General features: G+C 34.2%; 1 protein-coding gene across 1 annotated transcript in view; it reads right to left on the minus strand.

The window, feature by feature from the left end:
• Positions 1-1,479: 1,479 nt before the first annotated feature.
• LOC129943986 (proton channel OtopLc) overlaps positions 1,480-16,768 on the minus strand; it is a 138,421-nt gene continuing 123,132 nt past the window's right edge. The window contains exons 5-8 of the mRNA XM_056053093.1: positions 13,829-14,038; positions 3,161-3,321; positions 2,921-3,086; positions 1,480-2,846 (exon numbers count right to left, since the gene is read on the minus strand). Of these exons, the coding sequence (XP_055909068.1) occupies positions 1,882-2,846; positions 2,921-3,086; positions 3,161-3,321; positions 13,829-14,038 (1,502 nt within the window). The 3' untranslated portion in view covers positions 1,480-1,881. The remainder of the gene's footprint in view (positions 2,847-2,920; positions 3,087-3,160; positions 3,322-13,828; positions 14,039-16,768) is intronic.

Consider the following 16,768-nt stretch of genomic DNA (forward strand, 5'->3'; position numbering starts at 1 on the left):
TTTTCCGATTGGAATCAACATTTAAGGTAAGAGTTGATCATTGAAAGTAAAACTTCGGTGATAGTACAAAGAAAATGGACCGCTTTCAGTGGAACGATTTTGTTCTGAAATGTAAAATTAACAATCAGTTGTTCATTGAAAACAATTTCATCATTGAAAATTTAAATTTTAACTACAAGAAAAGTCGCACTAAAAGTATGAAATTTGACTCTCTTAATCGCTTTTAAATCTCGAAACAAAACTTTCATTGATGAAAATTAATGATAGCTACTGACTGATTTTTTTGACCGATCGTTAATAGCGATTATCGAACATTTTTGTCATTGAAACAAATTTCTTGATTCAAATGGAAGCGACAATTTTTTTCAAACCGAAATATGTCATTGCAGTTATAAATTGAAAAACAACTAAGTGAAACGACTCGTTTTAATTTGAAACATAAAAGCTCAGAAAAATGAATTTCCGTCCGGAAAATAGAATTTATCAATTTTAATTTTTTGAGTTATCGGGGTTTGTCTTAATGTATGTTTTGTTGGATCCATTTAAAACCCTTTTAGGTTTTGAAAATTAACAAATTTCTCAGCAACTTTTAGATATACTAAACAACACTTGAATTTTTCAAACTTTGTTTGAGAAATTTGTTAAGATTTTATGATGGTGTTTACACAGGTCTTTAATGACTGTATCATTCATGCTAAGGCAACATTAATTCAAAAGCATTCTTATTCAACTTTAGATTCAATTTTTATGCAAACGAAAATAAGCCAAGTTCCGAGAAATACATGCATTTTTGGCAGTATATTGGGTCTTTTGAACCATTTACCCTTGGTAGATCAGTAAGCTGAGTTAAAGTTAAATCCCCAAAAACCATTCCATTCATTCAAAATTATGTTTACAAAATTGAACAAAATTTTCCTACAACTCGAATATTTTTTTTAGTATGAAATAATCTCAATTTGTTTGTATTCTTTATTGGAAAATTTCAAAACTTCTATCTACGTTATTTTTGTGTTTTTGAAAATAAAAAAAAGGTTGTTTTGAATTTCTTTGGTTGTATTTTTTTGTTTTGTTTAATAGTTTATGTTTATTTTCTTTTTTTATGTTTTGTAAGTATAATTAGAATTTTACAATATACAAAAATAGTATGCAAGTTTGTGTATATTTTTATTTTATTTTATAACCTCGTTCGTGGCTTTTTTGGTGGGTATAAGTTGAGTATTTTTGATCCAAAAAATATTCTATAAAAACAGATGATGGAAAATTAGCAGTGCGAGTGTTGTATATATCCCGTTTTAGCTCTTGTTATAATTTTTCGGTTCAGATAAAAATGATTCGAAATACATGGTAGACATATTCGTTTTCAAGAGCTTTAATATTGTATTGTTATGTGTCGAAGTGTAGGCCTTTGTGTATTTACAACATAAGTCAATGTATTATTTTACTTTAATTCATGTCTAATATTTTAGGAATACGGGGATATGTTTTAAAGTTCTAAAAAATGTCTATTTTATTTACTGTATATTGTTCTGTTTGATCTAAAAATTGGTCATTACAATTCTTGAATAATAATTTTTTTTTGTCATAGGGGGACTGGATTTTGTTTTTAATAATATAATACTAAATTTAAATAAATCTCAAATCCATATAAGTAATAATAGTAATAACTTAATACTAACTAAAGATCTTTATATATATTATAAAGTGTTTAAAATCTCAAAAACATAGAACCTAACATTCCTTAATTGTATTTAATTAATTGGCATCCGAAATAACGAAAACAGGATACCGATCCGCTTGCTCGCTACGCGTCCTTGACGACGAAACTAAATCTTCACGATAATCTAAATCAGAGTAACAATAACAGCGCCCCCTGGCACATTCTCACATGTAAGTAGGTTTTAGTTTGTACGCCCTCTTCCAGATCTCGCACAGACATACAGTGCTGTGGAAGCGATAGAAGATCGCCAAAGGCATCGAAACGTGTGTTATTATCGTCCATGCCCAGAGACCGTAGAAATTCAATTGAATAGGGTGGGATTCAGCTCGTGATTTTTCCAGCGTACTTATGGCCCACATTGCCAAATTTACCACAAGCATAAAGGTTACGATTTCACGGCCGGGTTTCTTTCGAATGTGTTCGGGGCTGACAGCCTGACGACGACTTGCGTCCAAAATGAACATCGTTTGGCAAGCAGTCTGCACGATTGACGCTAAGGCGTTAATCAACACGAGGATTGTATCACGACGTAGGGTGAAATGTCCCGCAATAACGGTGAAGATGTTATAAAGAAAAGATCCGGTCTGTGCCCCCACCAACAAGATGTCATCCAACTGGAAACTTCGAGCTGCGTCGTACTGCAAGTGCCTAATCTGGATCATTCCGACTAGAGTCGCGATTGTTGCTGTCCCGTAGATGAGAAGCTCACAGATAGTCACTTCTGTAACTGCTAGACTGACAAAATCCGGTCGGGATATGAGTACGAAGAAGAGTATCAGCGAGATTATGGTGAGAACCAGGATGAGAATTCCCACAAAGAGTCCCTTATGGGCTCGAGCACAGTCGACTGAGTAGTGATGAGGGGATCGTTTGCAGGGTGAGTTCACCGTCTCCATACGCTGGATTGGAGGAGCTTGTGGTCGGGATATACTACGCCACATGACATACAATATGGCCGCGCATATAAGGGAGTATTCAATGGTGCAAGGGAAAAGGAATGGTGAGGCGTCTTGTACCAATGTTCCTATAATATTCGTACGACGGCATTCGAAAATCTGATACGGACCCTTGAGACCACGAGGTACACGAACATGTGCCATAGCGTCTATATTATGTTGAGCTCGATGTCCTTAAAAAAATAATACAAAAAAAAAACAAAATTTAATTAATTGTAATGAAATAAAATTTTATTCAAGAACCTACCTAATCGATGAGCTATTCTTAGAGTTCGATTTTCTGGATTATAAAATGTCAAAATTTCGTGCTTCGTTTCTTGAATTAGTACATTTAACCAAACAGCCAAATTTGTTCCAATCATGTGCATCAAACCGAATCGGGCTATTATCTTGTAACGATAAACCTTTATTTGCTGTAAAAATAATTAAGTTACATGTTACGTTTCATTATTTCATCGGTTAATAAATGTTCATATAATAACTTTACCTCATTGTTCAAAAAGATAAAGTACATTTGAATGAAGATGAAAGCCATTCGGGTAGCAGGTGTTAAAGCCAGCATAACATTATGACATTTAGTATCGCGCTCCAATTCGAAATACTGTCCGAATTCAAGTCCTGAATAGATCATACTTCCAATTCCAAAAGCTAAAACAAAAGGAATTATTTTATTTTTGTATCTACATAAATTATTTGTCTAAAAATTTGAATTAGCAAGAGTTGTGATATAATTTGTTTTACATTTCTGAAAGCATCAATAACAAAAATAAAGTTGGGTTAAGATTCTGATATTTTAAACAAGCTTAGTCTACATTTATATCTTAGTTAAAAAGTTAGAATTCTAATAGCATTAACATACTAAACGAGCTGGCACTAGTGAAACATGTAACCACAGCCCTTAAAGCACAATAAAGTTATTGTTCTGACATTCAACGAATTCAAAGAAATACTATTAATTTTTCATAAAGTGGATTAGAGATTAAAAACTATATTTTGGTATTAAAAATTACATATATTATATTCCGAAAATGATCGAAATATAAATATTATATCCACAAAATATTTTTTCTGTTTCGAGTCTTGTGGTTTTCAATCTGGCAATACTTTTGTCGAAGTTTTGACAGCTGTCACTTAAATATTCTCTAAGATTTCTGATAGCAAAAGTGAGGAATTAGTATGAGAAATACAAAACATACAAATTTGAGCTGTGATAATCTGCTTTGAGGAAGGATATTGGCTTGCGGGCAATCACGCGCGTCTTCGTACGTTCGGTGAGTGGGCACAGAACAAGATGGCCACCAATGCGATTTTCAGAACAAAATTTTATTCAGCGATGAAGCTTATTTTTGGTCTTCAATACTCCTAATATCGTGTGGAAGACTATTCCAAAGACGAATACTATTTATAAAAATTGGCGCTCCGATGTTAAGGATGAGTACCGCGGTTGAATGAGTTGTCCGGATTTACTAGAAGTAGGCGTTCGTATTTTTTCGAACAAATAGCGGGGTTCATGCGTTAGTAAAATGTCAGAAAACAAAAGTAGAGTACGAAGCTCCAGGAAACTGTTAAATGTCATGTTGAAAAGCTTAACTGAAAACGCTGAAACATGCTCATATCTTCGTAAACCATAGCGCTGTTGAAAGTTACATTTAATTTACGCTTGCTTTCAAAACTGCACGAACTATATATTTCACACCCATAAATAAGAATTGGTACTATTAATGTTTTCACCAGCATAATTCGAGTTTTGAATGGGGTTAAAACATTGAGAGGCTTTAAGGGAACGTAAAGCACCATACGTTTTTCCTATGACTGAATTTATATGATTATCCAACGTCAAGCAGCGATTAAAAAGAATACTTAGATTTCTATCTGTCTCAGAGTATATAATTGGAGTATTGTTGAGGAATACCAATGACAAGTAGGATAAGTCTAATGGTTTCCGTGAAATAACGAGACAGTTTGATTTCAAAGGGTTTAATAAGAGGCCATGAGATTGAGACCAACGTGAAATGCTCTCCAAATCTTCGTTTATACAAGCTGCATGATGTCCAATGAGACCGACTCTGCAACTTAGGTACAACTGCACATCGTCAGCGTACATACGGATTTTACAGTACTTTTCAATACTAGGAAGTGCGTTAATGTACAATGAAAACAAGAGTGGACCCAAAATTGACCCAAACTCAGATAAATTGTTATTTATATCAACTGCTTGTTTTCTTCTACTCAAGTAAGATTTGATTAAATCTACAGCATTGGATGAGAAACTAAACTCATTATGAAGTTTGTTGCACAGAACAGAGAAGTCTACGGAATCGAATGCCTTGGAAAAGTCTAGTAAAACTAGAAACGAGATTTTGTCTTCATCCATCGTCTTACGGAAATCAGATTGGTTTGGCGTTAATAGATTCGTACGACTTAAATACGCTTTCATTTGTCTTTGTACCAATCTTTCAAAAACTTTTGAGATGTAAGGCAAAATGTCTATGGGCCTAAAATTATCCGTTTTTGATTTTTTTTTTTGATAGGGATGACTTTTGCAAGTTTCCATTGAGGAGGATATTCACTTGTTGTAAGAATGTAATTAAAAATATGAGTTATGTATGGTAAAAGAATCGGGAACATAACTTTTAAAAATATGGGATGAATATCATCAAAACCAGAAGCATTAGATTTTAAAGATAAAAGGCTCTCTACTATATATGTGTCGTTTATTTGTGTCGTTTATGGTGCTGAAACCAAAACTTAATGTTGAGGTTATGGCCCTCTCGCCCAGTCTTACATCGTTTGAGTTTTCAACGTTGATGGAAACGATTTACGATTTAAGACGTTGTCATCGTTATTGTCAACCGCGTCACCTTAAAGTTTACCAATGCCTATTTCTCTTAAATTCTTCCACAACTGACGCTTGTTCAAAGACGAACCTAAACGTGTAGAAAAAACCGTGGCCTTAGCAGCTTTTATCTCTTAAACTACTTTATTACTTACGGAGCAGTAAACTTGTCTTAGTTCCTGTAGTCTATATCGTTTCCACCATTTATAAGCTTCATCACGTTTCTGTATAAGAATTCGTATTTTGGAATTGAACCAAGGAGGCTTATAAACGTCAGTTCTTACTGTTTTTGAAGGAACATGAGCATCGTACAAGATTTTAATATTTTCGTTAAGGAATTGTATTTGTTCTGTTGTTGAATGCATATAATACAAAGCTTCCCAATTTACATTTCTAGCTTGGTGTTCCAATGCATTTATATTAATATTTCTTAAGTCCCTGTACTGGAATGTTCTTAAATATGAAGAAATATGAAAATCGAATGCAAGAAATATCAGGTCATGTCTTGAAAAACCTGGTGCAGAAAGTTGGTCATAAAGTGCAACTTTTTGAATATCACTTACCCAGAACAGATCGAGCAACGTTGAACTGCTTCCTGAGAAATGTGTTGGCATGGTAGTATTTACTGATTGCAAACCAAAAATACTTAACCTTTCAGGAAAACTAGTATCAACTTAAAAATTACTGTTAAAGTCTCCGCACAATATAACATCAGAGCAGATATGAGAAACTTCTTCCAAGAGGCTTATTAAAAGCAAAAAGCTAATGCTATTGTTTGGTCTGTATACTACTCCAACAAGAAGTCTACGAACACATACTCAATTTTACTGTCGGAAGCGGAAACACAGTGCAACTTACATTTAATAATGTTCTTTACAAAAATTGCCACCCATCCACCTCGACCCAATCTATGTATCTGCTCGAAAAACTTTATATCCCTTCAGTGAACACATTTGATCATTAACATTGCACGAGAACCATGTTTCCGAGATACAGATAACTTCCACACCGGATTCCTCGAATAGATCCCGAAACTCATCGATATTGGGCAGTAAGCTCTGGTCCTTATTTCTTAAATAATAAAGCTGGCTTTAATGTAACAATCAATGGGGAACGCTGTAGAAACACTTTTAATGATTTTTTCATTCCTGAATAGCAGGATATGACAAGGACGACCTGTGGTTCCAACAAGACAGCGGCGCTACGATTTAACACCGCTGGACTATTTTTTGCGAGGTTTTGTTAAGTCGCAACAAAACATTTTGTTGTTATACGATTTGGGCAATATTATCGAAACCTTTAAAACTTTGTTGGGTTCTTATGACATTTTAAATAAAAGTCTTATTGCCCAATGAAATAAGTCAAAAATATTAAAAATGACATATCGAAAAAAAATGGCTCTATTGCCCAAAAAGCTTTTTCAGAAGAAAATTCCACAAAGCCCAAGATCTATGTCATATTGCCCAAATCAATTTTAAAATATCATAACGCCAAAGAAACTTATTGACACATCGTCCAAAAGATGTCATTTGTTTCAACAATTTGTTAATTCTGACACATTTTTTGTTTATTTTGGCGGTTGTAAATTTTTGTTTAAAATTGTAATTGTTAAATCAAACATTAAACGAAAAAATGTCAGATCCCCCAAAAACTCTGAACGTCAAGAAAACGTTACAAAAATGTTTGACCTTATTTCACTTTAAGGAAACGAGAAAAGTTGCTAGAATTTGCCAATATGGCGTATAAATTGATATGATTGATATGACATTTTTATTGTGGACTTAGTTCGACATTTCCCTTTTTGGGTTTTATGACATTTTAGGATTTGGATGAAAAGACCTAAAGTCAAGTAGTTGGTTGTCATTTTTTGTGAACCCTAAATTTTGACAGAAAGTTAGTCTCATAAAAGTCCAATTGACTCAAAAGTTGAACGCACATGATCATTCCTTTCGCAGATGATCCTTAGAGTAGCTTTATTTGTAAAACGATTTTAGGTACAAAATAATCCTTTCTAACGATGCTGAATATTCAATTCGAAACGCAGTGGCATAGGTTAAGTTAAAATACAAAATTGAGAAATCCAAGGTTGGAAAAACAGTTTGATGTGGATTGTGGTGTAAAACCTCATACCAATTTTACAAATTTTTATATTGTGGGGTGGACAGATTATAAATGATAAAAGAACAGAAACAGAGATAAAAGTTTTTTATGAAATGATCACTATGATTGATTTGAACTGCATAAACAAAATTTTAATTATTATATATACGTAAATAAATAAAGGGAATAAATATTATTAAATGACGTAGTTTAACAAAGATTCAATGTTATAAGTATCGAAATTATGGATTTAAAGCAAGACTGTTGTATAATTTGCGAGACACAATAGTGTAAAAATTCCTAAAAAGTGTAGTTCGAAAAATGTTTGATCGTACCGAGTTAGAATTTCTCATATTATATGTATTACTCATAGGGCTTTCCAAATAACCACTATTCATAAAAAATATTTCCAAAACCTTAAAATAAAACAAGTGTCTTACTGGTAGAATACCTGTTTGGCTAAATAAATCTGCAGAATGAGTAAGGCGGGCAGCGTTGCATATTTTTCTTAGTACAGTTTTTTGAACGTGGAGAATGAACAATATTTTTTTAACCGATAAAAGCATCTTACGGTTGAAAGAAGATATTGCTTTAAATCCATAATGTGCTCAGTCCATTTTAAATGTTGGCCAATTTTGACACCTAAATACTTAAAATCTTTCACTATTTCTATATTAAAGCATGTACTGCAGCAGTCCATTGCTGAACATCAAAAGTTTGGATTTGTTACTGACTAAAAATGTATGGTCCGCAAACAATAGCCTTAATAAATGTACATCATAGTTTATATCCGAAACCAAATTTAATGGACTAAGTGAATTGTATCCAATTGCTATAATATCAGCAAATGCGTTAAATTTCCCTAAAAATGGCAAATTGAAGATGGAATTTATATAAACCAAGAAAAGAATGGGCCCAAGAACTGACCCTTGTGGGACACCCAAGTTAATATCCATGGAATCACTTAGAACATTACCTACTTTGACTATCTGAGACAGGTAGGATTCAAACCAATTGTAGATGAATCCTCGGAAACCAACATCATGCAATTTTTTCAAAAGGATAGAGTGACTGACCATTTCAAAGGCTTTTGTAATGTCAACAAAAAGCGCAGCACATTTCATTTTTTTGTCTACTCCTTGTTGTATTGAACAGCAGAAATTTAATAAAGCATCTTCTGTTGACATTCCCGATCTAAATCCAAATTGCAAGGGGCTAAAGTAATTCTTGCTTGTGAGATATCGTAAGATTCTACTTTTTAATAATGAAATAGGTCTGTAGTTCTTTACATCCTTTTTGCTCCCTTTTTTGAAAATGTGTATAACACAAGCAGATTTTAAGTCATTTGGGAAAACACCTGAATAAAACACTTTTATCAAAAATATGCGTCAAAACATCCACTAAATATAAAGCAGCTTTTTTTAGCAATGTATTAGAAACGCCATCAACGCCAACTGAGGTTGATTTATTCAGTGTATTTATAGTTTTCAGTACTTCAAGGCCATTTATTGTTTCGAAGACGAAACTATTTTCACTATGTACTACATTTGAAGAGGTGAAGCTATTACAACATTCACAAGAGTTTGTGATATCACGAGGAAAAGAAGTTTTACCAACATTAGTAAAATAATTGTTGAATAGATTTGCAATTTCTTTTGGATTTGAGATACATGTATCTCCATATTCAACTGTCATAGAATTATACTGACTATTTTCTTTTCTGTTTATAATTTCATTTACGACTTTCCATTCTTCTCTTGGATTATTCTTCGCATTTATTATTTTGTTGTTATAATAACTAGCAGTACCCGTGGCATGATGGTTAGTGCGTTGGACTGTCATGCAAGGGGTCTTGGGTTCAATCCCTGCCTGTGCCAGCTTAATTTAAAAAAAAAAAATTAATTTTCGCGGGTACTGCCTCTTGCGAGGAATTGACAAATCCTTCAAGAGTAATTCTTGTCATGAAAAAGTGCTTTCTCAAACTAGCCGTTCGGATTCGGCCTTAAATTGTAGGTCCCTTCCATTCCTGACAACAGTACTCGCACACAGGAATGGTTGAGAGTTGTAAGTCACTAGGCCCTGGTTCACAACGGACTGTTGCGCCACCCCATTTGATTTGATTTTTGTTATAATAACTATCGCGACTCTGATGAATTTTATTATTAACTTCCTTGCTAATTTTTTTAAATCGTAATTTTAGATTTGTATTAAGCGGATGTTTTCCACATTTTTTTATAATTTATTTTTAAAATTTATAGATTTTAAGAGCAAATTATTTATCCATGGCTTTAATTTTATATTAGTCCTTTTTTTGATGAAATAGAACAAATTGTTGATTAGCTGTTTAAAACGATTAAAAAAAAAGAGGCTGGGATGCGACCCACACTGATAACTTCCCATCCCATCTGTCGATTTTTCTTGCTTAAAAGTTTGTCTATATGTACTAGTATCGATTTAACCAAATTTGCGTACTATTTTGTATAGGTTTCATTTTTCATGAAAAAACGGACTATTGGATTTTTATATAAAAATCACTGAATATTGAAAACAATATTTTCTGTAAAATAAAATAAGTTTGAAGCCAATATTTTGAATTTTTGAAAAGCTATTTGAGTCGAAAGTAAATGTTTACCAAGTTTTAGTATTGTTTTTTTTTAGAGTTTTATTTTTTGTAAAAAAACCGTCAATTCGATTTTCTTCAAAATTCTATCGAATTTTGAAAACATATTTTCTATAAGATGAAATTAATTTGAAGCCAATATTTTATAGATTTGAAAAGATATTTGAGTCGAAAATCAATTTTTACCAACTTTTGTTATTTTTTTGTTTTAGGTATTTAATTTTTTGTACAAAAACTATCAATTCGATTTTTTTCAAAATTTTACTAAATGTTAACAACAATATTTCTTGAAAGATAAAAGTAGTTAAAAGCCAATATCTTAAATTTTTGAAAAGATATTTGAGTCGAAAATCAATTTTTACCAACTTTTATACATTTTTTTTTTAAGTTTTTATTTTTTGTAAGAAAACTGTCAATTCGATTTTTCTCAATATCTTTCAGAATACTTAAAACAATATTTCTTATAAGGTAAAATAAGTTTGAAGTTTAACTTTCAAGTTTTTGAAAAGATATTTGAATCCATATTCAATTTTTACCAACTTTTGTTAATTTTTGTTCGGTTTTTAAATTTTTATAAAAAAAACTGTCAATTCGATTTTGTTCAAAATTTTACTGAATGTTGACAACAATATTTTTTGAAAGATAAAAGTAAATTAAAGCCAATATCTCAAAGTTTTAAAAAGATGATTGAGTCGAAAATCAATTTTTACCAACTTTTATTAATTTTTTTTTTAGGTTTTTATTTTTTGTAAAAAAAACTGTCAATTCGATTTTTCTCAAAATTTTATCAGATTTTTAAAACATTATTTTCCGTTGCTCAAAATTGTTTTGGAGATGAAATCATATGTTAGTCGTTAAATTTAGGAGGTGACAAATTTTTTTTTTTCAGTTTTTTTGATTTAGAAAAAAAAATTGTTAGATAGATTTTTTTCAAAAAATATACTTCTTTGAGATCACGTTGCAGTCTATTATATAAAATTTAATTCAACTCTCTAGCGTTTTTGGTTCGTAAGATATTAAGGGTTAACCAAAATGTTCACCTTTTTTTTAAACTGCTATGGTAAAAAAACCACCCACGCAATTTTCTTGAGAGCCCTTTCTGCATCTTTCTGTCTTATTATCTGTATAACAAAGTTTATTTGAAGTCGATATCTCTTCTGGTTCTTGAGCTATGGACGACGAAAAAAACGTCGCGAACGTACGGACGTACGGACGTACAGACGTACGGACGTACGGACGTACGGACGTACGGACGTACGAACGTACGTACACACGCACGCACAGACATCTTTCTAAAAATCTTTTATTTCGACTCTAGGGACCTTGAAACGTCGAGAAATGTCAAAATTTTCAATTTGACAAATCGGACCCATTACAATAACTTCCTATGGGAAGTTAATAAACTATAAGTTTTGATTTAGACTTAGAAGATCTCTGTATCAACTGGATCTATCCTCTTTACATCAATCGTGTTATCAACCGTCCTGGAGTTGTAAATTGATTTCGTCAGATCTGCTATTTGAAGCATTTAGATATTTGTTGTAGGGAACTATAGATGCCCGATGTTATGCCAACAATCCGGAAAGGATTAATTTATGAAAGGCAACTTTATCCAAGCAATCAACTGAGCTACAGTCCAAAAACATCAACGAAACTGCGAAGTCAGCTGATGCAGCCAGTTGAACGACTTTGTGTTCCATAATTAATAAAAATGTTTTATCTTAATAAAAAAGCCACAAAACATGTGGTTTGGTTCATTTTATTTCTTCGGGACACCTCTTACAAAACATTTAAGATTCTTACAAATTTATCTCCTTGACCTCCAACTTTTTTATTTAACTTCGCTAAATGCATTAAAAAAGTTTTTCGGTCTAGAGATATACGAACAAAAAATTGTAAACAAAAGAAAACTTTAAAAAAGTTATTAAGTCGTGCCTTATTATCATCTCCATATAAAGATATAAATGTACAGATACCTCCAATGTCCCAAGTAAAGAGATTAATAGTAATTTGTCTTCTCAGTTTTATCTGAGTTTGAAATTTTGTGTACTTTAAATTCTGACGACAAACCAATGTATTCAAAAGTATAGGTAAGTTAGGTAAGGTTGGTAAGTATCTTATGAAGATTCTTTAAAGACTTTAAACTTTAAACCATAAATCGTATTTTCGTTTTTCATTTTTTGTTAATTTTCCACGAAGCTATTAATCCAAAGTAGAGATTCACTTAGAAACTTGATCCTTAAAACTTTTATATCTCTTCACACATAGAATAAAGTAGAACCGATGAAGAAGCGCCAAAAAACGAAGACGCACTGCCTCGCCGCCGTTCTACACGCTTATTCCGCTTTTAATTCTATAAATCACAAAAACTTTTCCAAGTATGAAATCGGAAACATAATTAATTACCACACCAATCGCGCACTCCCAAAGGAGCTTTCCGCAACAAAATTTACATTTCATTTCCGGCTTTGACTTCCTCTTCTATTATGAGAGTTATATTATGTAGGTTGGGTATGTATAGGTTTTTGGTTTTAGTTAAGGAAGGAAACGTCACTCTTAAAGACTGTGAGGCTTCTCTAAATAATTAATATTAACAAGAAAAAAAAACTCTACACTTTTTGATTCAATTATACAAAAGAAAATGACAAAAGGATAGAAAGCATCCCAGATAAAATGAAAAACAAAAATGTTTCTCTAGAAAAAGCCTAGCCTATAGGTAGAGGTACATATATATGTTTAATGGAAGAGAACTCCACATTTTACCACCTTCTTCATTTCAATGTGTTTCTTATTCAGGAAGTGGAATGGCCCTAGAATGGAGTTCAAGTTGATAATCACATCGTGGAACACCTAATTTGTCAGCGCAGTGAGGGCATAAGTAAGGCCTTGGTGGTAGAGGACTTTGGCATCACAGGCAAAACTTTAACTCTGGAAGGAACTCATTAACACAATTTTGTCCTTATTTCTTAAACTATATTCGTTCAACGGAAAACTTCAAAAGTCAACTTTTCTATTTTTCTGCTGCTTTGCTTTTAAGGGTGATACATTGGTGGCAAGGATTTTACGGGGAAATAACTGCATGGTAAACAAAATCATCTAAAAGAACTCCACAAAGTTGAGGATAATTGAGGACTTCTTATGCTCATACATTTGGAATGTTTTGTGTGGTTTCTATTGAACTCACGGCCCCAGCATTACAAAATAAAATTTCTTCACAATTGAGCATGTAGATACAACCCTTTTGATCCTCTAAAAGTCCCCAAGACCCACTCAGTTATAGAGCTTTCATAGCTTAGGTACTTTTTTTTGTTGGCCCCTGATGCAACGAGTAAAGGTTCTTAACTTAGAAAATTTCCGCAAACCTGTCCGGATGTTAGTCCTATTCCAAGTTTGATTCCCAGGCTTGCATATTCATAATTATAATTCAGAACTTAAAGGAATGTAAATAGGGGATAAGCAATCCCTTTTTGATTTTATCAGATGAAGGGAGGGGGATTCGGAGTTCGTGCACTTGCATATGTAATTTGTCTGATCGTATATAGGTATTGCAGAGGAGCTACGGTTATGGTTCTGGTCTTGCGTTTTAAGGGAAAACTTACCAACAGCACCCATTCTTAAGTAGAAACTTCCGTAGTGATGTTGACGTCCCAATGGGGCCAACAGTGATGGCCTACGCGCTGATGGTATTGTACTTGGAATTGGCTTGCTATCCGTTGAGTTGCTACTTTCCGTATCCGATTCATCCATGCTCTCCGATGAGGCACTAGTTGAGTTGCGTTTCTTCGAGGATGAAGATTTAGATGGAGATCCTAGATGGAGAAAAAAAGAAGAAAAATACAAAAATTAAATTATATGCAAATGCTTTTGAGAGAGTGCTCTTTATTGCTATGTCAAAGCAAAAGAAAAAAATCAAGTTGAAAACTTTAATGTAGATTTATAGAGTAGAATAATGTTCTCATCAAACTTGTACCCCTTATATGAAGCTTCGAGGTTTTCAAGTAAGTTATAGCACACAAATTCACATGATCATAAAATAAGTAATAAATAACACTTCAAACATGAAAGTGGTTTAAAAGTTTTGAAAACTGAAAACTAAAATCACAGTTTCTAAAATTCAAATTAACGGAGTAAGTTTTCAGCATATCTAAACGTATGTGTAAAGATAGGTATTCAAAAATGCATATATTTAGGGTAGCTGGTGATGTGAAGTTGAAATTTCCCCTTTAATGTTGTAGAATATGATATTTATTTCTATATTAATGAAAATGTACTATTCCAGTAAAGAATACTTTCCTATTTAAAAAAAAATCATTTAATTATTTACAAACTTAATGATTGTTATAGTCTTATAGGGCTTCGTCGACATATTCGGAGCCCAGGCCTATAAAGAGCGGTTTTATCCGGCTCCCCATCCTCGGAGTTATACTCAGGATCTGGCCATCCAGGTTGGGGGTTGTGACGTCGGGGTGACTTCCTGGCCACGTAAAAGCTTCATAGTTGCGAAGCACCAACAAGCCTCGCATACGGACAGATTTACTGTTGATAACCAACGCAAACGACGATAACACCAAATATACGTTCTTCGAGCTCCTAGACAAAACATATGAGCAGTGTCCTAACTGCGATATTAAAATAGTCCTGGGCGATTTTGATGCTAAGCTAGGAAGGGAAGACATCTTTGGTGGAATAATCGGGAAGAACAGCCTGCACGACAACACTTCCGACAACGGATTCAGGCTCATAGATTTTGCTGCGGGGCGAAACGTCATGGTAGCCAGTACGTGTTTTCCACACCTCAACATCCACAAAGGTACTTGGACTTCTCCAGATCAATATACTGTCAACCAGATTGACCATATTGCGATCGACGCCAGATGCGCTTCCAGCATCATTGATGTCCGAACTTTCCGAGGAGTTAACATCGACTCGGGCCACTACCTTGTTGTAGTCAAGGTAGCACTTCGGACTTCCAGAGACAATGCAAAATAGGCAGATACTGGGAAAAGGTACAACGTCGAACGGCTACAATCGCCAAATCCTTTTCCGCCAACACAATGTATCGAAAACCAGTGGCAACATTACTAAGATGCAATCAGAGAAGCCGTCTCTGATGTGCCGGGTTTCAAACAGCCACCAACAAGGAACCCCTGGTTTGTTGAGGAATGTTGGCAGGCAAATGCAGCCAAACAACAGGCACGCAAAGCGGCGCTGCATAAAAGGACGAAAGCTGCTCATGAGCTCTATGAGCAGAAGAGGCGAGAGGAACACCGACTTCTCAGAAGGAAAAAGAGAGGGCATGAGAAGCGCGCTGTCAAAGATGTTGAGAGGTTTAAAAGCAAGAATGAAGTTCGAAAGTTTTATGAACAGGTGAAACGAAATTCACAGGTACATAAACCTAGAACCGAAGGCTGCAAAGACGAAAGTGGAAACATCATGGTGAAACCGGAGTCAATGCTGAGGATATGGAAGGACCACTTCTGCAGACTGTATAACGGCGACGACGAACTAAATTCCGCTGTCAGGTAGGATGATCCATTCAACATAGACGACGAAAGCCAACAATCCCGTCCTCCCGACTTGGACGAAGTAAAGATTGCCATATTTAAGCTGAAGTGTAATAAAGCCGTTGGAGCGGATGGCTTGAATGCCGAGCTCTTTAAAGTAGCTGGAGATAAGTTGGTTAGGAGCTTGCACCAACTTATCTGTACGATATGTTTGGAAGAAACCATGCCCGATGAATGGAACCTCAATATTGTTTGCCCGATCTTGAAAAAAGGGGACCCTCTAAACTGCACCAACTATAGAGGAATCAGTCTATCAGTAATATGTGAACGTCTAAAGCTCATCGTCAACAACTTGATAGGTCCTTATCAGTGTTGTTTTAGACCAGGAAAGTCCACAGTTGATCAAATATTCACATTACGGCAGATCCTGGAAAAAACCCAAGAACATCAAAGCGACACCCACCATCTTTTCATCGATTTCAAGGCCGCATATGACAGCATCTACAGAGACGAGCTGTATAGAGCCATGTCTGGTTTTGGCATCCCTGCCAAACTAATCCGTTTGTGCAGGATGACCATGGAGAATTCACGCTGCTCCATAAAGGTTAGAAACAACTTAACAGAACCTTTCGATGTCAAAAAAGGTTTCAGACAAGGTGATGCACTGTGATGTGATTTGTTTAACATCGTGTTTGAAAGAATAGTGCAGAGCTCACACGTCAACACTAGAGGCACTATCTTTCAAAAGTCTTTCCAATTACTAGAATATGCTGATGACATTGACATAATCGGAAGAACTCAGCGAGATGTCAATGGCAAAACAAAGTACATGCTGTCGTCAAGAAAGGACATACAACACCGACGTCTTGGTTAAAACGTCACCATCGACAGACGTAACTTTGAGGTAGTCAAGGACTTCGTCTACCTAGGCTCCGCTGTAAACGCAGAAAACAACACCAGCGCTGAGATCAAACGCTGAATAACTCTTGCTAACCACTGTTTCTTTGGACTAAGAAAGCAATTGATTCGTAAAAT

This window comes from Eupeodes corollae, chromosome 2, assembly GCF_945859685.1.
Source record: "Eupeodes corollae chromosome 2, idEupCoro1.1, whole genome shotgun sequence".
Taxonomy (NCBI): Eukaryota; Metazoa; Arthropoda; class Insecta; order Diptera; family Syrphidae; genus Eupeodes; species Eupeodes corollae.